The 25480-nt window shown below is 39.4% G+C and overlaps 7 protein-coding genes across 9 annotated transcripts; 1 reads left to right on the top strand and 6 right to left on the bottom strand.

The window, feature by feature from the left end:
* Positions 1–815: 815 nt before the first annotated feature.
* Positions 816–2601, bottom strand: LOC120253895. The gene is made up of 2 exons (XM_039262099.1): positions 2490–2601; positions 816–1339 (listed from the first exon to the last, which is right to left on the bottom strand). Exons 1-2 carry the CDS (start codon positions 2599–2601, stop codon positions 816–818), a joined length of 636 nt encoding a protein of 211 aa, XP_039118033.1.
* Positions 2602–2986: 385 nt separating this feature from the next.
* On the bottom strand, positions 2987–3868 carry LOC120253905 (NDR1/HIN1-like protein 1). Its single transcript, XM_039262110.1, has one exon. It carries the CDS (start codon positions 3715–3717, stop codon positions 3103–3105), a length of 615 nt encoding a protein of 204 aa, XP_039118044.1. The 5' UTR covers positions 3718–3868; the 3' UTR covers positions 2987–3102.
* Positions 3869–4035: 167 nt separating this feature from the next.
* LOC120253892 (exocyst complex component EXO70A1-like) lies at positions 4036–9115 on the bottom strand. Its single transcript, XM_039262095.1, has 12 exons — positions 8847–9115; positions 8663–8758; positions 8322–8527; positions 7694–7915; positions 7197–7335; positions 6914–7126; positions 6392–6597; positions 5862–6059; positions 5675–5774; positions 5415–5521; positions 5134–5280; positions 4036–5006 (listed from the first exon to the last, which is right to left on the bottom strand). Exons 1-12 carry the CDS (start codon positions 9009–9011, stop codon positions 4874–4876), a joined length of 1932 nt encoding a protein of 643 aa, XP_039118029.1. The 5' UTR covers positions 9012–9115; the 3' UTR covers positions 4036–4873.
* Positions 9116–9605: 490 nt separating this feature from the next.
* Positions 9606–15195, bottom strand: LOC120253900 (serine/threonine-protein kinase Nek5). The gene is given in 15 exon segments (XM_039262103.1): positions 9606–10885; positions 10888–11268; positions 11357–12043; positions 12137–12188; positions 12297–12370; positions 12721–12770; positions 12855–12936; positions 13426–13475; positions 13597–13639; positions 13783–13863; positions 13960–14005; positions 14092–14138; positions 14241–14306; positions 14393–14459; positions 14577–15195. Coding segments are annotated over 15 exon segments (2820 nt in total). The 5' UTR covers positions 14675–15195; the 3' UTR covers positions 9606–9889.
* A 1653-nt stretch (positions 15196–16848) lies between these two features.
* On the bottom strand, positions 16849–17940 carry LOC120253902. Its single transcript, XM_039262107.1, has one exon. It carries the CDS (start codon positions 17647–17649, stop codon positions 16918–16920), a length of 732 nt encoding a protein of 243 aa, XP_039118041.1. The 5' UTR covers positions 17650–17940; the 3' UTR covers positions 16849–16917.
* Positions 17941–18062: 122 nt separating this feature from the next.
* LOC120253903 (nudix hydrolase 26, chloroplastic-like) lies at positions 18063–21388 on the top strand. Of its 2 annotated transcripts, none has more exons than XM_039262109.1 (7): positions 18063–18321; positions 18406–18456; positions 18586–18678; positions 19906–20000; positions 20336–20454; positions 20552–20906; positions 21045–21388. In XM_039262109.1, the coding sequence occupies exons 1-6, from the start codon at positions 18085–18087 to the stop codon at positions 20578–20580; spliced, it is 624 nt and encodes a 207-aa protein (XP_039118043.1). In that variant the 5' UTR covers positions 18063–18084; the 3' UTR covers positions 20581–20906; positions 21045–21388. The 2 variants fall into 2 exon arrangements, with proteins under 2 accessions (XP_039118043.1, XP_039118042.1); XM_039262108.1 differs by having other exon boundaries at positions 18066–18321; positions 20336–20450.
* A 101-nt stretch (positions 21389–21489) lies between these two features.
* Positions 21490–25084, bottom strand: LOC120253901 (receptor protein kinase TMK1-like). Of its 2 annotated transcripts, XM_039262104.1 has the most exons (3): positions 24880–25084; positions 22311–24751; positions 21490–22230 (listed from the first exon to the last, which is right to left on the bottom strand). In XM_039262104.1, exons 2-3 carry the CDS (start codon positions 24667–24669, stop codon positions 21722–21724), a joined length of 2868 nt encoding a protein of 955 aa, XP_039118038.1. In that variant the 5' UTR covers positions 24670–24751; positions 24880–25084; the 3' UTR covers positions 21490–21721. The 2 variants fall into 2 exon arrangements, with proteins under 2 accessions (XP_039118038.1, XP_039118040.1); XM_039262106.1 differs by having other exon boundaries at positions 22311–25084.
* Between the last annotated feature and the right edge of the window lie 396 nt (positions 25085–25480).

Raw genomic sequence — 25480 nt, 5'->3', positions numbered from 1 at the left:
TTTAAATATTAATTAAACATAAATAGAGGGGTAATATAGACATTTTCATACTAAGGAGAGCCAAGCCCCCCCATTTTTTCAAGGAGTGCCACTCATCCACATGCATTAATCCCATTACCATGAAAAGATACTATTTATATTTTTCCTGGTTACCAAATATGGGTTAAAGATTCATGAATGCAAGTGATTCCCACTCCCAAGGAGACAATCCATGATCCAAACGGGTCCTAAAGCACGACACAGCAGGATTCAAAAAACAAATCCATACACTACATTGGTGCACACACCATAACTTATAGGCCATTCTCCTAGTAAGAATAACATGACTACAGCCATCAACATTCAATGCAAGTTCAGCATACTGTGTACGTTGTATCCTACTATAGATCTGGCTGTATGTTCACAGTGATCCTGATGGTTGTGCTTCACGTCAGCCTTCTGCACACCCACTTCATCTCCAACAATAATACCATGTGAGATTGGGGAGTTATGATACACCACGGACCCTTGTTGTTTTGCCATAATAATAATAATAATAATAATAATAATAATAATAATAATAATAAAATGATTAAGTGGCTACAAGGGGAACTTAAAAAAATTAAATTAAAGATAAAAAATGTCATCCACACGAGCAGAAGCAAGAATATATACACACACACGTGTGTGTATGTAAAATAACTAAATTAAGTATAATAAATAAAAAAAAATAAGCTTTATAACGCTTAAAACAATGATCCAAAAACTAACTTAAGTAAAATAAATAAAAAAGAATATCCAAAAATTCAAAATAACTATAATAATCAGGATCAAGCCTATCGACAGTTAGCACTATAAAAAACTCCACGAGAGCTTCCCTTTGGCAGCAATGGCAGGAACAAGTCACACTTCACTCTCTTATTGCCTCTTCCTGATCGCGTGAAGTCCTTATGTTTATTATATTGAATCCTAGCATGAAGCACCACGTCAATGTGAAAGAAACCAGAGCCATTCTCAGCCATGAATGCATCTACAACAGAGTCATCAAATATAGGAGTTATACCAGAGAAGGAGGCATAGACGGTGGAGGTATTTTTGCCATCTTGACCGAAAGAAGGTAGCTGAGAAAGACCAAAACGGTAGCCGTTGTAAAAGGATTCAGCCTGTAACCTTCTATAGTTGATATGCTTGTTATGGTTTCGGATGTTGAGTTGCATGGTGAGGTTGTAAGTGAGGGAGTAATAGTTAGTGTTGGAGAAGAGGGAGAAGGTTGTGAGAGAGGCATTTTTAATGGAGACATCGATTTCATAAGGGGTGTGCAATTCATAGTAGGCAAACAAGGTAATTGCGAAGATGAAGACTAAGACCACGAAGACAAAGGCAAGGAAGAAGAATAAGATTTTGCAGAAAGTGAAGAAACTGAATTGATTTCTATTTTGACTCTGAGGAGGTGGTGGTGGAGTACTGTAGCAGTAGTAAGCTGGATATGGTGGAGGTTGGATTCTATGTTGGTTTGGATGTTGTGGTGGTGGTTGTTGTTGTTGCTGTTGTTGTTGTTGTTGTAGTTCTGAGACCTGGTGCTCCATATTTCAGGGTTTTGCAGAAGCTTTAATTAGTTTGTGATAGAAACCTTAAACCCAAAATAATTATAAACCCTTAAGAGAGGAGCTAGCTTTTGTTTATATTACGGGGTTCTTATACATGAAGGAAGAGATAAAAAAGATAAAATAGAGGTAAAAGTTTGGAAAAGTTTTGAAGTTATTAGATAATTTAGACGATGGGGATATTTTGAATATTAAGTTTTGTTTAATTTGAATTGAGATAAGACATGATTATTTAATATTTAATTTACCCTACTCCATGGTCGTTTGTCCACTTCTAATTTTTTATATCATTTGAATCTTGGTCCTGGCAATCCTTGTATGCTGTGTGGTTCCTTTCCCTGAATCTATTGATCATCTTTTTTGTCACTGTGTCAAAGCGAAGCAGGTTTGGTCCTATCTCAGTTTGAAAACAAATACGTGTATTCATTTTCCAAACGGTTTTGGTTCAGGGCTCTGGCTCACAAAGGGAAGTTACTTAACTTTTATTACTTTTGTCATCTCTGCCACCACTTGGATGATCTGGAAAACTCGTTGTGATATCATTTTTCGTAATGCTCGCTTCAATGTTCCTACTTTTGTATGCAGAGCAATTGCTCATGTGCAGGACCACGTCGAAAGTAGGGGGAGTTTATTCGGACAAAAGCTTATTCTGAACAACCATTCCAAGACCGATGACTTCATCTTGTTCTCATACACCAATGTCCATCAAGCCTCCAAGGTATGTTCTGTGGGATTTTTTATCTCCAATACTAACTACATCATTCAATTTGCAGGTTGCCACTCGTTTGAGCTGGAGGATTCGCCTATGGAGGACCTCTCTGCGCTCATTACTGCTCTTCAATCAGCCCAGGATTATCGTCTACACATCAAGCATATCTTTGTTCATACTCATACAACGGCAATTACAATCAAGACTCCTAACCCAGTCATCACTTAGAGATTCAGTCCTCAGATTGCCAATACTAGACACCTCTTGAATGTCCATGAATCCCCTGACATTCACTGCATTCCTCGCCATTGGATGATGCCTGTCATTCAATTAGCATCATACGGCATCAACTTCTCCTCCTTAAATCTCTTCCTATTTGGACGGGACCTTCCTCGGTGGATTATGACTGCATTCAAAGAGACTGGGTTTCTTTTTTAGTGTCCTTGTTCAGTTGATTCAGTTCATTTGTCTTTTAATTCTTGTTTTGTTATTTGTATTACTTCCTAGTTTCTTTTAATATATTAGCCCCTGAGATTCTTTTAAATATATATATATATATATATAGAAAGACAGGGCTAATAAAGAGAAAAAGGGATGAAAAGAGAAGAAAGTGGGAGTAGTTGAGCTTTCACCACCATCTCAAAAGCTCTCAAACCACCACCAATCCATTAATGGTGGCTTCTTCATCAATCCATAGCCATCAAAAACACACAGCAATTAATATTAACACCACACTGGATATAAGATCAGACAAGTATAAACACTCAAACATGTGCATGCATGAAGATATATATATATATATATATTATATCAGACATCAACTTTGCATGAAGTTGCATGCTCAAACATGAAAGAAAGTTGATGCTTGGAACTATCAATGAAGAAGAAGGCAGGACAGTTGGCAGTGATGTGGTAGTAGTTTGATAACCAGCTCCCAACTCTCCATCTAACTTTGCCATCAATTATAACTTGCAATAAGATCAAACCAGCATGCTTATCTTCATCCATGGATCTCCCTAAAAGATCCAATAATGGCACGTTGGTACCATACAAGAATGGAGACCAGACAAGGCTTTCATGGTGGCCTTGATATCCTCCAGGCAATGAAGTTGGGAGAGTGATCTGTTGACCTCTGTAGGTTGTGTAAGCATGGAGGTTGTGGTAGTAGATGCCTATGTGATTATTAGGGTTGTAGGAGGAGATGGAGACTTGGAGGGAGGTGGTGAGGAGAGTGAAGTTTGTGGAGGTGGTGGAGAGACTGAGTTGATTAATGGATGAAGATTGGAGAAAGAACATTGGGTGTGTTGGATGGAGGATCAGATAGATGATGAGGATGGTGAGGAGGATGATGAAGACGAAGCCGACAAGGCAGGCGCATATGCGGCCGTCGAGCTTTATCCGGTTGAAGTCCTTTGTCGTCGGCATCGTCACCGTCACCGTCACCGTCACCGGAGAATAATTTGGACAGAAGAAGAGGCGGAGGAGGAGGAAGAAGAAGACTATGGCTTGTTTATATAAAGTTATATATGAAGTAATGCATGCTTTAACTTCAATAGTTTATTCCATGTGAGCCTTCAGCGTTAAGGATAACTAAGAGAGATATAGAATTAGGAAAGTAGTGAAAGTTCCTTTTTCTCCTTTATATCAGCCACTCTTTTGCAAGCTGAAACCCTACCATCATGATGACAAGCAAGCACTATAAACTAAAGAAATTAAAGAAAAGGGAAAAAAGAAGGAGATTAATAGAGAAGACCTTTGATCAATGAAGTGCAGTACTTGGGAGGGCCTTGCATGAGAGCAAAGCTGGAATTCTTAAACTCAAAATGGATGTGATCACAAGTGACTAACAATTTGGTGGTCAAGTTCATCAACATCCAAGACAAGGGTTTGAGGTTGAGTCTAACCACACCAGAGATTGTCATGTTGAAGCTCACCAGGTGGTCATTCATCACAAGCTCCTTAAACATGGAAACCATCACATCATTGGTAGCCATTAGAGCTTGCATGGATCTCACAATGGTGGTCTCTCTAATGCTCTGGTGAATGGCTGGGAGATGAGACTCAGAGACTGTGTGGTTTCCATGAAGAATTGAGGACAAGAGATGGTTGTATGAGATGGAGGTCTTATGGTTGAAGTTGGTGATGGAGAGAGCCATGTCAATGGGTGGCCGTGATGGATGATGATCCAGTGATGTTGAGAGAAGAGATTGAAGCCGAAGAAATGGCAAACTCCGGCTTCCGAGGACCAAAGAAAAACCAGCAGAGAATTGATATGAGTATGATCAGTGTAAGAACTAGGATGGTAAAGATGGCCGCAAGCAGCATTTTCATGAAGCCACATGAATTCTGCATCTTTGTGATATCATGTCGAAACAACACATCCTCATCATCTATTATTTATATAAAGATATATAAGTATATATATGCAGAAGTAGGAACTGTAACTGCCTACTATTTCTGCAAATATTTGACCACCTTTAATGTGGTTCATTTTATTGAGGATTAATGAAAGAATTGTGCCAATTGAAGGTATAAATATGTGCAGAAAAATTATAAATGAATAGTAAGATTACTCTGTTATTTACTCTGTTATGGTCTTCACTGCTTTTGTTTCACTTGGTGGCTTTCCCTGGAAAAGGTCTTCTAGCTTGTTTTCAATGTCTTCCAGGCTGTATTTCGCATACTTGTCAAGGTCAGCGGGTTTAAGTTTAGACCTGGAAAGTAACAAGAAGTGGTTCAACATAAATTGGTTTACTGAATGTAAACTACTTGGTGATCTTAAAAAAAAATTGATGGCTATTAATTGGTTGAGAAGTCTATTTGATAAAATAAACAATGTACCCGATATGCTTGTAAAAGTTTCGATATGAAGGCAATAGAATCTCAGAAACAGAGAGCTTCAAAGATTCACGTAATTCTGTATCAGCGATGACCCATTGACAATGTTTTTGATGAAGCTCATCAAATAGCGCAGTGAAAGACTTGAATCTGAAAATGGCAGGAACAATTATAAATTGATTAAATGATATACTTGATAATGACTATCTTCTTTTACTTCGTTTCATGCAATTGTAAATAGTAAACACCCAAACATAAAATGAAATGAATGACACTTTCCTTACCTATTTTTCACTACAATTTTTGAAACAATGAGCCTGTGATTGCTTTGGTCTGTGCTGTTATCACTACCTGGGGATGTTAAACCCTTTGTAGAGAGGACCTCCACAACCTGAAATAGATTCCGAGAAAAATTGACAAACAGAAGAACTTAACCCAATTGCTCATATTCTATACATTAAAAGTCATTGCAGCTTCGTAAGTTGAGTTTGAATCAAACCAGTGTTCACTTTCAATTTGCAGCAATGAAGCACGTAGTATATACCTTTGCCCAAGCAGATCTTTTATACATCAATGCATTATTTTGCACAACTCTTTTATGCATGTCGATCCAATCACTGTATGGAAAATCCTTGGGGTCCAACCTGAATATATACAAAGTAAAGAAATAAATTCCTCCTAGTGTTCATACCATGACATTAATGTTCAGTTTACATTTTGCAAGGTCATACCTTCTTACAAATTTTGACATATAGTAGATGTTATTCATCAAAAAGAAGGGACCAAGAGCAGGATCACTATAGTGCTTGGATTTCATATCCAGATTAGACTCAAGAGCTTGCAGAACCCTCATGATCACATTCCCAAATAGGAAATTTTCCTTGCTTTCGGATTTAGAGTCCTGTAGCTGTTCAAATGTTGACTTGTACCTGGACATACAAATGCATAATTTTGTCAGATAATGTATGTCATTAATACAACAAATTAAAACCATTCAACAACTTGAGAAGTACTAACAAAGTCAACTCTACAGATTCTTGGCATTTCACCCCAGATACCAGAGACAATAGAACTAAATAGTAGCGGCGATGGATAGACATAAAAATTGTAGCAGAACTAGGTTGATGGGGAAAGAATGAATAGATACAGAGCAGACAGCACAATTTCAGAATTATGACCACTGTATTCCAAGCATTACTTAAGATCATAAATTTCAAAAGAAAGGATCAAATAGCTGAAAAGGCTTTACGGTGATGCTTACTCAAAAAGGTACTTCATGTAATTGATCACATAGCGGGTCAGAGGGTGAACACTTCCATCAAAACATGTTGTTTTTGTTGCATCACTTCCAACAGATCCCTCAAAAGTATCAAAGGTTTCACCAGCTGCCTGTGCTAAACATTTTGTCAAACCCCATGCAGAATCTCTGATCTTGGAGCACATGTCACCACTGAAAATTGTTTCAATCTGAGCAGTCAATTTAAGAAGCAAGATTACAATTAATTTTCAGGCAATGATAGATAAACAAAATTTAACTCTTAAAAGCACATATAATTCTTAAATGAAGTGGCAAAATGAAAGGAATAGCAAGAGTGTAATTAACAATATCTTTAAGTGAGAATTCCTGGATAATTCCCAGATATTCAACATTGTCCTGCATGAAGGATGACTAATGCATAGATATAAGTTTAATCACCAAAAAGAATTTACTCCATGTGGATTTTAATACTATTATTTACTTAGAAGCAAATATAATTAGAAAGTGCTCTTACATACTGTTTACCTCAACTTGAAGTTCCAACATAACTTCATACATGTCCAGAAGAACAAATAATTTCTCGGGTGATCTTTCACTCTTAGCAATAGTATCTCCAAAATTAAGCAGCATTGTCATACTATTTGAAGTTACTTCTGCAAAACATTGATCCTTGATGTAATGAATGTCATCAAAAATTTGATCAGAAACTTTTTGTTCAGCAACAAAGAGCACTTTAACCTGTATAAAGCACAGTAAGCTATTTGGACAGGAAAACATTACAGGCATAGCAGCTGACTTTGATCCTTACTGCAATTCGCATAGCTTGTATCCAATCCCCAATTTTCTTTACTAGCACATCCCATTTCATCTTCTGTAAGTCAACTTCATCTAGCTTCTCAACTCCTAATTTTTCAAGGTTCCTTTCTAAAGCCAAGGAACGAGCTACTCTGAATGGCAAAGAAACAAAACCAGAATAAACAACTCATGCTGGAAGAAAGTCAAAGGAGAAAAGATTAAAATGGTACAGGTTTCTTAAACTTCTAAATTCTAATATAAATGAATCTTTAAATTATACAAGATAAACAAAAGTAAAGTCTGCCATACAGATTATCATCAGATATTTTCTTATTAAACCTCAACTATAAATATCCATCCTCTAGTCTAAAGTATAATATACCGGCTTGAAGGAAGATGGCAATTTTTTTAGTTTTATTTTTATTATATTTTTGGTCTATAGTCTCATGCTATGAAGAACAAATGCGCTATTATCAGTAGTCAGTTGAGGAAAGAATATATCCCACCCACTTGAAAATTTTCAAGCACTGCTGATTGCGTTCAACTTGAGCAAGCTGCTTAGTTAATTCACGAAGTTGATGTGACATCAATGGAGGAATGAGAGTTGGCAGCTTATAGACAGCATTCTTCAAGTTCTTGGCTCCATTTTTATCTTGTTTTCCAGATGAACCTGATGATGATTGAAGAGAACTGGGAAGCGAATCAATAAGATGCTGACGTTTCTGCGGTTTGCTGAAAACAAACCAAAGAGGGAGACAACTGACTATGAGGCATTGGAACTTCACATAAAATTAAAAACCATAATTATGTTGAGGAAAACAAGCTATATTATGCAATAGAACTAAATAGTTCACATGACTTCTGCTGCAAAAATAGAACTACTCTTTCAAGTAACATTAGCAAGTGTCTGCAGAATGTGGTTAATGTCATTTGTGAAAATTCATGGAGAGAAAATAGAATAGTTAAGTACGAAACATCAAGAAAAATTATAGCATTAGAAATTATAGTATGGTCAGAATGACTGATTCATTTGAAGAAATGAAAAGGATCTTAAGATCAATTATCTTCACTAGCAACTTGTTTATATGCAAAGGAATAAATCCATGAAAATAAAACATATCTCAATGGTTAAGAAAACCTGTAAGATTCTAGAAGCATCTTAAATTTCTCTTCCAGCTTCTGAACAGCCATTTCAAAAGCATTGTTGGTTCTAATAAACACCTCATTGGTGCTCCTCAAGTTATTGTTGGAGCTAAAGAAAGTGTTGATACTTCTCAACTCGTCAATAGCTTTGAAGTAACTTTTTATATTATCTTGTGGCCCTTTCTGGATATGATCCTCTAGCTAAACAAACAAATCAACAATGAGTTATGAGTTTCAGAAAGGGGGAAAATTAAATTTGCTTCATTTCATTACAAATTTCACAAAGTTTCCATTGGAATTCTGGCTAAAGATTGAAATTTTAATCAGAGAATTTACCTGGTGAGCGATATCGAACTTCCTGATAATACCCTCGATTGAATTCAACGTCGTTGTGATGTTCATTTCAGCCCTACAGAGGACATCAGTGTGCGCCTAAAGAGAAATGGATCAGAAATCAAATCGAAAGCCCTAAAAGATCAAATTAAAGCAAAACCCTAGATTGAAGAAGATGGAAAGAGACCTGGATGGGGCGCATGCAGGCCTGGAGAGCAGAGAGGCGGTTATCGAAGGATGACAGAGTGTAGACCATTGAGTTGGTGATGGCTTGGGATTTACAGAGCAAAGAGCGAACCTTCGCCGCGGTCATGGCCAGGGATTCCATGGCCGGAGGCGGAGAGGAGTCCATGGCGACGAGATCAAGCTCCCGTTTCGAACTTCGTGTGATTTCTCGGGATTTCGTTGCGGAAGTGATGAGTTCTGGTTCGAAGCGGGAGGGTCTTTAAAAACTTGGCAATTATCAAATAGGTACTCACTATGAATTCTAAATAATCAAAGGTCCTCTGTTTTGTAGCAAGGACTGATTTTGAATTTTCCATGTAAATTTTGCAAGTAGTTTAGGAAAAAAAAATTTAATGGATTAACAAGTAGTTTAGAGATATTCAAGGGGCCAGTTAGCAAATTTGTAAATAAAAAATTCGCAATATATATGGGGAAAAAAACTGATATAAATGATAAGGCAATCTAAAATAGTTGCGCATAAATAACAAGGTAGGAATACGTTTTTTAACCATCAATATTATCTCATAAAGTTTTTAGAATCAAAACTGAACAAATAAAATATTTCCTTTTCTGTCCCTTTTATTTTAATATATTTTAGTGGTGCAAGTGACAAAATATTTAGATTGCAAACAAATTTGAGAATAAAGGGTTGATAAAATTAAAATTGAAATTGAAATTTCAAATGAGATCATCAAACTATAGGGTTGAATTAACAGCGAAAACCCAAAGAAAGGAGCTGGATATTGTAAAAAATCTGACATCATAACAAGTAGCTCTTAGAGTTTTCAGACTTCCAGTGGTTATACATATGGAACACTGTGAGTTCAGCTCAGCTCATACATTTGGCAGAAAGAAAGGCTTATTTGCCAGGAGAATTTGACTATTTACAACATACTCTGGAAAGAATACAAAAATGTAAAATCACAAACAAGATGTTTAGTTCACAAATGTTGAAGCTACTAGATGATAATTTGTAATGTAATCAGGGGAGAAGGATTGTGTCTCTCACAATGCGCGACTGGCGTCGTCAATCATCATCCCTTTGAGGCTTTTGGCTAACCAGATTGCGGTTTCTCTTGGAGAGACCTTATCCTTCCCGAATGGTTTTAGAACAACAGCAAGCTCTTCCAACCTGTTGTGCTGCAGTAATTCTGCAGACAGCTCTAAAAGGCCTTCAAGTGCTTCAGCTCGTTGTCTGAAAGAATTCACATCCAGTGTTTCTTTAGCTGGAATAATATCCTCTTCCTTTGAAGCCAAAGTAGCAATAGAAGAAGTAGATATTGTGCTTTCTGAGCAATCTTGTTTCTCCTTAATGTTACTGATCTCGGGTGTATTTGATTTAACAGACACAGACCCTGTCAATGCTGATGGTTTTTGTGTTGGTGGAGTTTGGTTTCTGATTTCTACTTCTTCTCGTACAGCATTCAAAAGCTTCCCAACATCCCTGTTCTGGACAGCCATGTCCATATTGTCCATCACTTGTTGCTCACTGCCAACCCGGAAGCTGCTGTGTCTGATCACATGTATAACGTCATCAAAAGCTGGGGTGAGATGAGGAGATGAGGCCTTTTCGACAATCTGATTTGGACTTGAAGCCTTCTCAAGAGTTGAATTTTTTGTTGTTGCAGAAACAAAAGGGGTGATATCTGTAATTGTTGAGAGGAGCTCTCTGACAGTGAACTTGTCATCACCAACTTGTGCTGGAACTGAGATCTGCCCAGTCTCATTTGAAGAAATGTCATCTTTACAAACAAAATCCTGTTCAGAGCTTGGAAAGAATGGTTCAAGGGCAGTACTTAAGCTCATTTCATCGTTGCTTGTAGTACTCTTTTGCAGGTCTACCATATTCAGCTCGGGCTTAAGGACACCTTTGCAGTAACCATTTTCAATGTTTTCCAAAGAGTAGTCAGGCCTCACATCCATGCATAAAAAACTTGAACAATCAGATGGGCTGATCTCTGAAGTCTCCGCAAGCAAGATTTCTGTGGAGCAGGCACTTTTCTGGTCTACAACAATATTTGAGTCTGTTGAAACCAGGTTCCTCTGCTCTTGAGGGGAGTTGGGGGGGTTGACTCTATTAATTCTAAGCTGGTTTCAGTTTGTATCCCTCTTGAATGATCTGGGGAGATCGTTACAGTTTCTTTTGGACTCTTCTCTTGGTCCTGGGCTACCTTTGTTGGAGCTATTTTGGTCGTGTGACTTACAGGGCTTGTCGTATCAAGCACAGCAGGTTTCTGAGTAGGAGACTTTCTCGCAACAGTGGAAGGGGGCTTTGGTTTATTTGTGACAGAAGGACCATCACCTGGAACTTGTCGGGCTGGATCAGAGGGAGAAACCACATCATGTCGAGGTCTAGTTTTGGGAGGCGTCTCAGGCAAAGGTATCTGCAATGGATGAACCAAACTCAAGTGACCAGAAATAATAAAATTAAAATTGAGAAATGAGAAATGAGAAATGGGAAATGACTTCTACCAGATGCTTCAAGGAAGCTGATGGTTGTGGCCGTTTTGCAGAATCACCATTGGCTCTGGCTGGTGCAGCACTTGACTCATCTGGATTAGACTTGGAACTTGAAGAACTGGCACTAGTGGGTTTTGGCGGTTTGGGTGATGGTTCGGCATGAGTCTTATGGTTTGACGCACCACCTGCTTTCACCCGAGTGCCTCTGATAGGAGAACTGCTTTCCCTTACCTTCCCTTGTTCTTTGAGAGACATCAATATGTTCTTCACTGTTTTTGGTTGCTTAGGCTCAGTCTTTGTGTGTGTATCAATATGGGATGGCTTCGATGCATCTGATCTTTTCTCAGCATTAGATAGTCGGGGTTTAGCAACCGAGTCTGATTGCTGCTGAACAACCAGCTGCAACTGAATGCAGTAGCTATCAGAGACAACTCCATCATCTGTTGAAGTAGTATCAGTTTCAATGCCTTTCAGATCACCATTTGATACCAGTCCTAATGTGTTTTTCTCACTGGACTGCAAACTGTCCTTGTCACAGCTGGAACTGCTACTATTTTGGCTTTCAGACATGCTCTTTGGACCACTACAGGAGGTCGACATAGGTTTCTGTGGTGGCCTGATGACACTTGATGTGTCAAAGGGTTGGCGATATTGATTAACATATGGTTGCAAATAAGGATGCCTCAAGATTTCAGATGCCTGTTTGAGTTTTCCAGTATAATTAGATGAACTTGAATATCATACAGCATACAGAAGGCAGTGAATCTCAGTTAGAATAAGAGAAAACTTTACATTTGGTCGGTGCTCTGGATTCTTTCGTAACATGCTTTTGATAAGTGTTTTCCTGCACAAAGGTAGACAACATTAAGGTTTTAGTCTAGCATTTCCCCAAAATGAATTGTTTAAAAGGACAAACAAAAAACCAATCAATCGCAAATGTAAGCATACTTACAATGAGGATGAATAGCACGCAGGCAAAGGACCAATAGAAGAACGGTTTATCTTACTTATCAGTCCAGCCATATCCTGAAACCAGATTTTTAAGGGTTGTTACTAATTATTCTTAGGGAATTTGAGCAGTTCAATACTAAGTGGCAGTAATATAGTCTAAGTAATTCAAACATGGCCAAGAAACAGCCAATAATTAGTAAAGAACAACTGAGGAGGAAATCAACAGAAATTCAATTCCTAACAGAAGTAATATATTATTCATTTTAAGCATTGAAACTTATTGATGTCTAAATTCAAGACAAAGGTGGCCATCAAGAACACGGTTAAAATTTCCATAAAATTGTCAAAATTGGACATGAACAGAACAACACAAGAAAAAAACAGATGAAAAGAAGGGGAATCCTTCAAAAGAAGGTATTACTCACAAAAGCTTTAAAAGCAGGTCGATGGGCAGCCATCTCATACATGCAGCATCCTGCCAAGCACATTGCGCGCCAATTAGAACTCTTCAAGGATCCAGTGTAATCAGAAAGAAAAAAGAGCATTAAAAGCATTCTACCTAGAGACCATATATCAGACTTGAATCCATAAGGAATGTCAGCAAGAAGCTCTGGGCACATATAATTTGGAGTCCCCACTACCTAAAGCCAGAAGTCAATATGTTAATTACCAATAGAATGAGCAAATATTAATATAAGGAAAATTTGTGCTATTGCATATTTGCATAGCATAGGCAAGTTTAAACAGTAAATTGAACTGAATCATAGCTATGGATGTAGACTTTGAAACAAGTAGAAGCTAATACCTACATAAACTGAGAAGAGAGAACATGAAAGCATTAAGCTGGTAAAATTAGATTAACAGTTATTTATTAAATAATTTTCTCATGTAAATTAACTTTCAGAGCTTATTTTCTATCAAGGCACTTCAAAACTATTAATATTGCAATTCTGCTTTGCAAGTCAGAACAACAAAGCTTCCAGTTAGGAGAAAGAGGGCAACATTTATACAGATTTTATTATTGAGCCAGTGGTAGATTTATTTAAATTCATATTGGACTAAAAATTTCTAACATAAATATATAACTTTTCATGCATAGTTTGGACATGATCACACAATTAATCACATACTGATGAAGCCAGATCATCTGCTTTCAAGGTTTTGGCAAGCCCAAAATCTCCTGCATATGAAAGAGAAAATGTTTTAGAAAATTTATATGCAATACTATGCCAATGATATCATGATCTCATCAGCAAGAAACAAAACGTCTACCCCAAATAAATTCTTAGTTAGCAACTAACCGAGGCGAACATCCTGGTCCTTCGTAAGAAATATGTTTGAGCACTGCAATAAAGATACTGAAGCAAGTCAAGCCCACAAGTTATGCTGATAGATAAATAGAATCCTTGTATGGAGAAATGACTGTGGTACAACTCAAGCTAATCATCTCAGTTTGTAAATAAAGCTTGAGAAAGAAGATGTGAAACCTTGAGGTCTCGGTGCAGAACGAAGTTGGAGTGTAAATACTCAACCGCCAGTAATATCTGAGCAAACCACTTGCACAGTTTCTGCAGATAACGCGAAAATAAAAAAATTTAAAAAATGACCAAAGCATGTCAATGGAACACCTAAGAGGGCTATTAAAAAAATAATAATAATAATACCTCCTCTGGAAAGTAAGCCCCATTAGATCTCTTCATCAACTCGGCCCTGATCGAGAATGACCAGAAAATACATCAACACAAAAGCCGCAAACAATCACAAAAGTTAGCCACAATTGCTAAAAGTTCACTCACATGTCTCCACCTTCACAGTATCCAGTGACAATACAAACATAGCATCCCTATATTGAGATAGCACAAAAATACACAAAAAAACACAAGATCACCGGAAAGTCATGCAATGAAACATTACAATCTACTTGAGTGTAATACATAGTGCAAACCTTTTCAACCCAAGCTTCCTTGAATTCTACAATGAATGGGTGCTGAAGCCGTGCAATGAGAGCCATCTAAATCCAAAATTTCAAGAATGATTCAAAGTGCTATCGAAAACCTAGTTCAATGAGTATCAAATATTAAAAACATTTTGATTCACCTCCTGATGAGCAGATCTCCTGCATCGATCCGTCTGCCTGGCCAACCGGATCTTCTTCAGAACATACCTAAAAGACCGAAAAAATATCAATCTTCAAACAATAATTTTTCTTTACTTTGAAAAAAAAAAAACCCCACTTGCAAAGAAACACTCTTTGCTCTTCAACTGCGAAGTGCTAATGTACCTTTTCTTCTCCAACTTGTGATTGACCAGAATCGCAGCCCCGAACGCTCCCCTGCCAATCTGCTCCATTATCTCATACTGATCCATTCTCGACTCCATTGATCCCCCAATCCGAGACGAAAAAGCGTGGATCTACTGCCAGATTACACTGGATTTAACAGAGAAACACTCCCTGCGCCTAAATCCTTTGAGAAATTCCCCAGTTTCATCAAAACATTCGTTCACTCCCGAATCGAAACCCCTTGCTCCATAGATCTCAACTCCTCATCTCATCCAATTAATAAAAACAAAATTCAGAGAACAGCGAAAAGGAGCACCTGCATCAACAATCTCCGCCGAGAAACCAAGATCTAAATGGACATGAAGCCAAGCAGAGCTCCATCAATATCTAAACCACGAGATCAAGCAATGCCGTATCCCAAAACCATCGGAACCAGACTTCGCGACCAGATCCCTCGCTGACTTCTCGCCAGCATTTCCCCCAAACTCCGATCTCAAGCTCCTTCCCTCCAACCAACGTCTACGGGCGGAGATCACCGGAGAACTCAGTCCGGCGAAGCACTGCTTTGTGCTCTCGCTCTCGCGCCGGAGCGAGAGACTCTAATGCTTTGGTTTTATTTTTAAAAATAAACCCGGTACGTATACATATACTAATAAATAAATCATATCATTATTACAAATAATTAAATAAATAAATAATTAATTAATTAATAGATGTGAACCAAAAGAGGAGACGGTGGTGGTAACTAACCACTTCTTCATTGTAATCAATCAATAAATATAAATTAATTTTTTCCATAAAAAACAAAACATTGAGAAATTAATGTAAGATAATATTTATGGAAATACTAAAATTTTAAAATAAAAATAATAACAATAAAAATAAAAAGGAGTAATTGAGGTTGTTTTATTAACTCCTGATCATTATTACTTTATAAAGATATTTGATTAAAACGTATAATTAAAAATGGTGAATATGGATCTTGGAGGAGGGGGTGGTGCCGACAGGGTGGGGGCTGAGATCCTAAGGAGTCGGAGAGGGCGTTTTGGATGCGAGTTGGGGGATTACTCCAAACAGAAGGTGGCTGACAAAATACAAAAGGAGGCCCATATGACAGGAGGAATGGGTGTGCCTAACATGGTAGGTCCCCATTTTAGTAGGACTCTTCTTTGTTTTGTTGGGAGGAGAACTTGTATTCCATATCTATCATTATACCATGTGATGCAAGCTCCATTTTGACCTCCAATGTACACTCCTTCACTCATTCATCAACCAACATGCACCCACCTCATCTTCATATGTTAGTTTCTATTTTTATTTCTTTTATGATTTTGTGAGAATTGAGAGATAATATACATATAGGTAAGCACATTGGATGTGGTATATGTAAGAATGGAAAGATAAAGCGAGAAGAAGAGTATTAGTCTATTAGAATAGATGTATGGCAGGCTTTAGCTTTTCCAGCATCATCCCTTTTGGGGTGAAATGAGCATATATATATCACTGTTGTGGTTGTTCACAAGCAACTTCTGTAGCTGGTGACTGTACATTGCTATCTATTAATATATAATATTTAATTAAATTCAATCACAAAGTAACTCATTAACTTGAAGAACAAACAAACAAACCAAATTGAGGAAAAGAAAAGCTCAACCACCCAATTAAATCCAAAGTTGATTAGTTCTGAAAATAACAAGCTAACAAGCTAAAACACCAGCTGAATAATAGTATTTTAAATCACACAAAAGTTGAGATTGATTTTGAGGGTGCGGTGGATCCAAAAACCAGAACGACACTAAAGAACAAGAGAACATGAAACAAGACAAAACACAAGCAACCTGGAAATCCAGTAAATGCCAACAAGCACCTGGTTTTTGGCCATAGATATTTGTATAGCCAAATGGATGGGCGTCTCCATCTCGTGATTTTGCTTTTCAGGCTCAAAATCCACACGTTTGCAAATCAATTAAAACACACACTCAAAATCCAAACTCGGACTCAGTTCGCAATATCCTTTGGATCAAACCCAAACCCAAGCTAACTTAACTAAACCCAAAACAAACCGGGATATTCCTTATTCTCTTTCTCCCACTGCTATTCCTATACGATACTATTGTTCCTATCCCCACCCGTAGCCTCCTACCTTGGAGACCGTATAGTATACGGTATACTATAACTACTATACCCGTATGGGCCATATCCCCTTGGATACCACATGCCGATTTCCAATTCTACCCTTCATCGGCTCCCCCGAGTTGTTCGCCGCTTGGCCTTTTAATAGCATTGGTACGAAAATAAAATTATTGAAAGAAAAAAGGACGAGGATCTGGTCCGTCCATGCCTACGCGGAGGCCTTCGAGGGCCGTTGGATTGGCCCCGCTGGAGAACGGAACGCCACTGTGACAGCATCGCGCACGCACCAGTGGAACGCCGGTGGAGCCAATCCTTCCGCCGCCGCTGCCTCGCACTCCTCACAGACTGCGGCCGTCCCCGCGGCGGCTCCGGTGATGGAGCGCGCTTCAATCGCCATCGTGTAAGGGTGGTACGCCGTGGTGGACAGCAAGTACCTCTCTCGCTGCTTCTGGAGATTCATGAGCTGCGTCTCGTATCCCCATAGTCCTAACCCTAACCCTGCCGCAGCGGCGGCAATTGACGCCGGCGACCCGGTCAGGGGATCGGAGTTGCGTTTAAGGATCGTACGCTCGAGAGGTGGGGCTGAGATTACCTCCGGATCATGGTTGCGGCGGGACCGACCACGGCGCTCGCGGCGAGAACGACGGAGGACGGCGAGGACGAAACAATCACGCTCACGGGCGATCGCAGTGAAGTCGGACGACTCATCGATAGGCACCTTACGCCGGATTTCCGGCGAGGATCGTGCCTTCTTGCGACGGACCAGCGACGTCGAGATCTGATGCGGTGAAACTCCGATCCTCTGGCAGATCAACGCCTGGAACTTCTTGAATCCCATGGACGGCGTCACAGCGATGGTCCCGAGCTCGACCTCGCGCTCACCGTCGAAGAACACGACGGAGAAAACCGCAGAGGCGGTGACGATGACGGGTTCCACCATCGCTCCGTCGATCGGGTCTACCGCCTCGGAGGGGATCGTGTGGTGGAGAGGAACATCGGAGAACAGTTGTGGTTTTCGAATAGGATCGAAACAAAAAACAGCCTCGAGGGCTTATAAAGGGTGTTTGAGGCGGTGGAGATGTTGGTAATTTCATTATGGCGGCTAGGTTATTTTAGGAAATAGATTTTTATTCTAAAGCGTGATGGGAAGCGAGCGTTGCTTGCGAGGCAAGTCAATGATTTCGAATTCGAATTACTTAAATGCCCTTTAAACCTTTTTAAATTTTCGGAACAGGAGAAACGAGATTGTGTATTGAGATGAGGATGACACGTGGCGTGAAAACGCGTTTTACGTACAAGGGAAACGGGGTTAGTTTGGGGATATATAAAATGTCCAATAGGATGAGACCACGAGAGCACGCTGGCGCTGAGAAGGATGCTCTCTTTGTGCCGGCTCGGGCTCGTTCATTATCCTGCCCTTCATAAACGTGCCACCTCCTTCCCGTTTTACCCCTCCCGATCCGTGAAATTCACACCCCTGCCACTCCACAAAACCTCGAGGATCGCCGCCGCCGTCACCGTTGCTATCGTCGCCGCCGGCGCATCCATGGAGGCCTCGCCACCGGGTTACCGGAGGAACGTCGGCATCTGCCTTGTTAATGCTTCCAGCAAGGTCCTTTCTCGATTGAATTCTAGGGCTTCTTTCTTTGATCATCTCTCTTGATCTTGTGTTTTTTGGATTGCGAGATGTTTGCAGATATTTGCAGCTTCGAGGCTTGATATCCCTGGCACCTGGCAAATGCCGCAGGTTTCTTCGAATTCTATGATGTTTCTTTTTCGTTTTATATTGTTTTATTGGTGAAATTGTGAGTGATTTTGAGGATTTGTGTGTGTGTGTGTGTGTGTGTGTGTGTGTTTTTTTGTAATGATTTGTTAGGGCGGTGTAGACGAAGGAGAAGATCCGAGAATCGCTGCGGTCAGGGAGCTTAAGGAGGAAACTGGAGTTACTTCAGCTGAACTTCTAGCAGAGGTTTGTTTGTTTGTTTGTTTGTTTGTTTGTTTGTTTGTTTGATTGTTTTTTCGTTTTTCATTTTCTTTTCAATTTGATGCTGTTTTGCTTATTGCACTGGATTCTGCTTCTGAATGCACTGGTTATCACGCTTGTGTTCATTGTTCTCATAAATTGTTTGGTAGATATGATCTAGTTGGTATTGCACTTGTGTCAATTATTATATGAATTATCTGGAATTCAAGGAGTAATTGGTGTTATTGATGATTGGAGGGGAAAGGTCAGAGATGCAAGATGCAAGATGCAAGCAGCTATGTAATTAATTGTAGATTATTGAATTTTGCCCTCTGATTTAGGGTTGTTATGCTTTGGTTGCATCTACTGTGTCAACTTAGATTTTAGGAGTTACCAACAAACAAGTGGTCTATTGGTAGCTGAGTCCCTCACTAGCATCCTTTACGAGTGGTGAGAGTTCAAATGATGAATTTATGAGTGACCGTACATTTCTAAGAGTGTGAGTAGTGGTTATGTGCAGGTAATTCCAGCACCCATGTGTGTGCGGCCTTACCCTCACTTGTTCCACAGAGACTTGTGCACGCTTCTATTTTTCTTAGCGACCTAGCCACTCATCTTGGCAAATAAAAACTTAGATATTAGGAGTTTTGAGAAGGTAGAGTAGAGCATTAGTATTGGTAATCTAGAATTTGGAAGCTATTCTTATGTTATTTATGACTGAATTTTGTGGTCTGGAGTGTCAATTTGAATGGAAGAAATTTACGATTTAGTTACGTTTTGTAACTGGTGGATTATGACTCTGAAAGTTATATTTATTTCGATGTTGTCATATATAGCAAACACCTTATTACAGGCATATGCAGCTGGCTGTTTAGACAGATAGTCTTGAGATTAAAATCTTGATAATTCTTGGAGAACTATGCTATTTGTGATTGGTTGAATGACTGGCTGAGCTGGTTATTTTTAATAATGAGATTGAACTATTCCTTTTAAGATCAATGTGTCTGTAACTAGGTTATCAGTGAACTAACCAATAATTCATGCATTTGATGTCAATTATTGCATTCCTTTTCCTTTTATTACTTTCCAGAGCTATTATCATCAATTTGGTGTACCAATTATGTATATTAGGATGCCCTGCAGAAGCTGTCACACTATTTCTGAGAATTTAAAGGCATCTGCTCTAGTATTTTGTAGGAAATAAACTGGTTTCTGATTTTGAACTAATTGCAGGTTCCTTATTGGCTTACCTATGATTTCCCACCGGAAGTTTGCGAGAAACTAAACAAACGCTGGGGATCAAATTGGAAAGGTCAAGCACAAAAATGGTAAGTATTTAATCAAGGACTTTGTCTCTTCTGGGGTCTCTAATCAGAAGATGCATCCTCCTGTGGCAGTTATGATGAATAAATTAATCTCTAAAATGGACATGTCAGCTTCTGTCTTATTTGGATTGCTTGTATTTTGCTTTATTTAGATTGTTTTATAGCATGGAAGTAGACCAAGATCCTGCTGATTTTGGAACAAGACTAAGCTATTGTAGAGTAATTGGTTGACTATATTCCATCATTCTTGGAATTATGAGGACTTTGGTTTATGAACTCAGGTGTAAATATTTTAGCTCAGACTGCTATCATTCACTTGCTGATACAGTATTGTGCAGGTACCTTTTCAGGTTTACAGGTGAGGAAGAAGAGATTAATCTTGCAGGTGATGGATCTGAAAAGCCAGAGTTCGAAAAATGGACATGGATGACACCAGAAGAGCTTCTAGACCATGTAGGTACAGCAAACCCAGTCTATGGCCCAGTAAAAAGTGTTAAAATGAAAGGAGACAGCATCAACCTTATCTTGACTATCTTTCTTGTGCTTTTTGACAGATTGTTGGTTTCAAGAAGCCGGTCTATGAGGAAGTTTTGAAGTATTTTGCTCCTCATCTTCAATCTGACCCAGCTCCAAACATATAGATTAACCTTCTGATATTATTTCTTTGCTGGCAAATAAAATGAAACTGTCCAATGCTATAAGAATTCAATCTCATCAAATGACTGTTTGGATTGTTGAAATTGCTTCCACTGTAAGACTTTATTGGCTACTTATAATTCCAAAATATATGCACGCAGGAGAAGCTTCTGTTTCTGTTTTCAGTGAAAAATCAGGTATCAAATCCTTTTCTTTCAAGTTGTAAGGAACACAATGGTTGGTTGCTGCTGATCCGAGGAATACTTCTGATTGGTAAGTGGCTGTTGTCATTCTCATAAATTTTCCTTACCCTTGAAGCTTTTGTATTTTTACTGCAAGTTGTGATTCTGCAAGATCTATTCCAACTCTGGGAAGAAAAGTAAATTGCGTTCCTCTCCTGCTATTCTGTAGGACCAGTTGATGTGGATAGCCTGCTGATGACAATGGAATCTCCTCTCCTCCCTGAATTCGGCCTAAGTTGAGAGTGATTTTGAAAGTTTGATCTTCTGGGACCATTTGTATACAATTTATTAACCAAGAAGAAATCTGATCGCAATATACGGCTTGAAATATGAAGCTGAACGTAGAGCAAGTCCAACCAATCATCTGTTTTGCACTTGTATTATTAGATGCATGAGGTGGACTTACTTCTAATCCATACAATTATGTAAAAAGGAAGGGGCATGCTGTACCTATTATTATCGGCGCATTTAAAGAGTATGGTATGGATAAAGTGATTGGCCTGTGTTCATTCATTTATGATGTGTTTATGGTTTCAGACTTTCACCTGTATAAGTTGAACTTTAATATAAATCTAGTTCATCATGAGCATAAATGGACCTGGTTGAACTTTAACTTGGCAAATCAAGAGAACAACAATTAAGTTTATTGAGTTTTGATCTATCTACATGACCTTACAAAGAAATTAAGTGGACAAAGTTCTCTCATACAAAACCTCTGCACAACCAAACTCACAAAATAAATAAATGCAAACAAGATGGACAACTCCCTTCGGAACTACCTATCTACATCGAAATAGAACTGGCTAAATAAAATTACGCACTGAAATGTACGAGTACCGAACAAGTTCACCGTCCATCAGCTGAAGTGAAGGATTCTGCAAATCCATCGGGCCGTGACGGGATACTTCCCTTGCTGTCATTGTAGCTGATCGAACTGACATTGGTGCTATCGGCGTCCTGCCACCCTTTAACCATTTGAAGAAGAGGTTGGCGAAGATCAATTCCCAAATACTCCTCCTGATCATCCTTCATCGGCTTCCATTTCTCAACCAATGGGGCTAGGACATTCACAGCATGGCCCATGTCGGGTCTTTGGTGAGGCTCCCTTGCTGCACAATGCCCTGCAAGCTCAGCTATAGTGGATATGCTTTCAAATGTTTCATCTGTTACATCCAGTGCCTTGTCGATGCCATCCCTGAGCTCATGCGGGTTTGACTTAATTTGACAGAACCATGAGGCGAGGTACCGTTTCTCCTCAGGACGGTTCTCATCAAGGGCTATCAACCCGGTCACTAACTCCATCAACACTACTCCAAAACTGAAGACATCTGCCTTTGTTGTGATTTTCCCAGTCACTACAAATCACACAAAAAAATGCAACATGAAAGTCAAGAATTCAAAATTGGAATTAAGAATGCTAGAAAGTAATACTTACCGGCGTATTCTGGTGCTAGATACCCAAATGTCCCAGCAAGTCTAGTCACAACCGAGTTTTTCCCATCTGGTGCAAGTTTCACAAGTCCAAAGTCAGAAACTTTGGCTCGGTAATCATCACCAAGGAGAATATTTGAAGATTTCAGGTCTCGATGGATAAAACACTGATGAGCCAAATTGTGAAGATATTCCATTGCACGGGCGACATCCAATGCGATGTTCAACCTCTTTTTCCACGACAAAGGCTCCATCTTGAGCTGTTCCCACTGGAACAAATGCTTGCTCAGAGCACCTTGCGGCATGTACTCATAAACTAGAAGCCTTTCATTCCCTTCCACAGAGTAACCTAGTAGAGACACCAAGTTCCTGTGCCGAACCTTTGAAAGAACTGCAATTTCAGATTGGAATTCATCGAGAGCCTTGCTACTAATCACCGCGGACTCCATCCTCTTTACTGCTATCATTGTTCCATCATGCAACTCACCTTTATAAACCACACCGAATCCACCCCGTCCAAGCTCATTCTCTGGAGAGAAACTTCGAGTGACACCACGAAGAATCTGAACCGATACAACCAAATTCCCTGACTCAATCACATGCGCTTCAGTCATGCCACTATTCACACTGCTCTGAAGATCACTGGTTCCCACACTAGTAGTGCCAATATTGCTCGCGACAGCAATTTTAACCATGTTGTCCGGATCGGATGGATCCCTCGGATGGACAACAATGGAACTAGGTGCAGAAAAGGCGGCCGCATTCGCCCTCCTTCGGCAAAAATATAAAAACATGCTGACAGGCAATATTATCAAAACCACAACAGCAACCGGAACAATATATATCACAACATTTTTCTTGGAACCATTCGAAGGTGTTGTTGAGTTTGTATTATTAGAGTTGTTACCATGGTGCTCATTTGGAGAAGATGGAACACTGGGAGTTGATGGCGTTGGATCTCCATCTGGTGGTGGCGGTGGCGCGGGAGTTTGGTCTGGTGTTGAAGAGTTTAGCAATGGATTCCCATCAATATTCAGTTTAACACCATTGAATTTTGGCAGAGGAGGAGCAAGATTGTTCGATGAAACATCAAGCATTTTCAAAGATTTCAGGTTTGTCAAGTTCTGAGGAATTTGACCAGTGAGATTGTTTCCTCCTAGTCTGATATCAGCAAGAGTGTCCAACTTTCCAATGGAAGGGCTAATCGTCCCATTCAACTGGAGGTTCGGCAAATTTATAACTGAAACCTTGTTATTGAGACAAGATACTCCACGCCAAAATGAACAAGGATCATTACCAGACCACGTGTCAGCGAGAACCAGTGGGTAGTTGAGATCAGCTAAGAAATCCAGAAGCGCAGTGACCTCTGGAGAGCAAGGAACACCTGGTTTCGATTGACAGAATGAGTTAGAGCCATAAGTAAAATTGGGAAAACTAAAGTCTGGGATCGGACCCATTAGCTTGTTGTTCTGCAACTGAAGGTTCTGAAGCTGAGGCAAGGCAGTAAGGTTCTCGGGCACTAGACCAACCAAATTGTTGTTATTGAGCCAGAGACGTTGCAATGAGGAAAGAGCACCGATCGAATCAGGGATCATGCCGGTAAATGAATTGCCATGTAGCCAAACATCGGTGAGAGACACCATTGAAGTGATGGCATCTATAGAACCAGCCAAGCCGGTTCCTTTCTGATTGTTGAGCCATAGAATCTGCAATGCCGAACCGGAGAGGCTGGCCGGAATCTCCCCAGTGAGACTATTATAAGACAGCTTAAGAACAGTCAAAGAAGACATTCTTCCCAAGAATTCCGGTATCGGGCCGACAAGATTACAGCCAATGAGAGACAGATTCATGAGCTGAGCTGAATTCTCAAACTCCAAAGGCAATCTCCAACCAGTGCTCTCATTCAAAGGGTTTTGATCCAATGACAGAACCTGCAAACTAGTGAGACCAACAAAAAAATCTGAAGGAATGGTATCAAACTGATTGCTGCCCAAGTATGCAAACTTAAGATTGGATAAACCATTGAAAGATGGCAACTTTCCAGAGAAATTGTTCCTCTGAAGGCCAATATTGCTGAGCATGGAGAGCTGATTGAAGTTTTGAGGCAAAGGACCACTGAGACCCATGCCTTGGACCTGGATCTGAGTGACCCTTGAATCCTCACAGAAAACATGAGGCCATTTAGAGCCACAAGGATCTTTATCAGTATTCAAAGGCCATTTCAAAAGCTCAGAATTTTCCAATCCTTTGTGGAATTCCTCAAGGATTGCAACATCACCAGAGTCTGTTTGCCCTAAAACATGAAAGCTTAAGCAAAAGAGAGCAACAACAACAACAAGAGTGCTAACAAAACCTCTCATCATGGTTTTCTCTCTGAATTGGAAAACCAAAAACCCAAATCACAGCTCAACAATTATCAAGATGGAAACTTTAGCTTGAATTCATCTGCAGAAAACATCAAAATGCTACTTTTAGACTAGATTAACATTAAACAGAAGCTGCTGATTTGTTAAGCATCTAGGATCTAAGAAAAAGAAGAAACAGCGCGCGAGAGAGAGAGTGAGGAGCAAGACCAGATCTTGAAAGTGGAAAAGGTGACAGCTTTGTGACTTGAAAGCAAAGAAGAGGCTTCACCGAGACTCAAATGGCTGCTTCCATGAAGACCCACACGGTTCCCTAAGCTTTTCCCATGGCAACAGTACACAGGGCACAAGTCACCCCCACAGCACCTACCAAAGATCTCTAAACTATACAATCAAAAAAGAGAACAAGAGTTTTATCCAACATGAGATGCTAACATTAGCAATGAATGAGAGAAAGAGAAAGAGAGAGAGGCATGCAGCAAAAGGATTCAATCCCTCAATCAAAGGCAAGCAGATAGAGAGCCCCTATTTCTCTCTCTCTCTCTCTCTCTCTCTCTCTCTCACACACACACACACACTTTGAAGAAGAATTGGATGCTGGTTTGGATTTATACATGGATTTTTTTAAGCTTTCATTTATTTATTTTTTTTAATTTATTGGGAAGAACAAAAGGAATTGAGACAGTAAAAAAACTAAAGAAAAAAAAAAGGTCTAACTTCCAGCTGACATTATATTTTAAGGTTATCTTATAATAATAATAATTATTATTATTAAATAAAATATAACAAGCTTTGGTATTTGCAACTTGTA

The sequence above is a fragment of the Dioscorea cayenensis genome, unplaced genomic scaffold, assembly GCF_009730915.1.
Source record: "Dioscorea cayenensis subsp. rotundata cultivar TDr96_F1 unplaced genomic scaffold, TDr96_F1_v2_PseudoChromosome.rev07_lg8_w22 25.fasta BLBR01000237.1, whole genome shotgun sequence".
In the NCBI taxonomy this organism is placed as follows: Eukaryota; Viridiplantae; Streptophyta; class Magnoliopsida; order Dioscoreales; family Dioscoreaceae; genus Dioscorea; species Dioscorea cayenensis.
This window is presented reverse-complemented; position numbering and strand designations above follow the sequence as displayed.

Bases quoted from the DNA above. Each gene is read 5' to 3' on its own strand.
- LOC120253905 (XM_039262110.1), bottom strand. From the start codon at position 3,717: ATGCCGACGACAAAGGACTTCAACCGGATAAAGCTCGACGGCCGCATA.
- LOC120253895 (XM_039262099.1), bottom strand. From the start codon at position 2,601: ATGGCGAGGAATGCAGTGAATGTCAGGGGATTCATGGACATTCAAGAG. The intron at 1,340-2,489 runs GTAATTGCCGTT...TCGTGGTCTTAG, and splicing joins CTGGGTTAGGAGTCTTGATT to TCTTCATCTTCGCAATTACC.
- LOC120253892 (XM_039262095.1), bottom strand. From the start codon at position 9,011: ATGGACTCCTCTCCGCCTCCGGCCATGGAATCCCTGGCCATGACCGCG. The intron at 7,336-7,693 runs GTGGGTGGGATA...TTTGCCATTCAG, and splicing joins CAGTGCTTGAAAATTTTCAA to AGTAGCTCGTTCCTTGGCTT. The intron at 7,127-7,196 runs GTAAGGATCAAA...TGCTTTATACAG, and splicing joins TACAAGCTATGCGAATTGCA to GTTAAAGTGCTCTTTGTTGC.
- LOC120253903 (XM_039262108.1), top strand. From the start codon at position 18,085: ATGCTCTCTTTGTGCCGGCTCGGGCTCGTTCATTATCCTGCCCTTCAT. The intron at 18,457-18,585 runs GTTTCTTCGAAT...ATGATTTGTTAG, and splicing joins GCACCTGGCAAATGCCGCAG to GGCGGTGTAGACGAAGGAGA. The intron at 20,451-20,551 runs GTAGGTACAGCA...GCTTTTTGACAG, and splicing joins CAGAAGAGCTTCTAGACCAT to ATTGTTGGTTTCAAGAAGCC.
- LOC120253902 (XM_039262107.1), bottom strand. From the start codon at position 17,649: ATGGTGGAACCCGTCATCGTCACCGCCTCTGCGGTTTTCTCCGTCGTG.
- LOC120253901 (XM_039262106.1), bottom strand. From the start codon at position 24,669: ATGATGAGAGGTTTTGTTAGCACTCTTGTTGTTGTTGTTGCTCTCTTT. The intron at 22,231-22,310 runs GTAAGTATTACT...TGTGATTTGTAG, and splicing joins TCTAGCACCAGAATACGCCG to TGACTGGGAAAATCACAACA.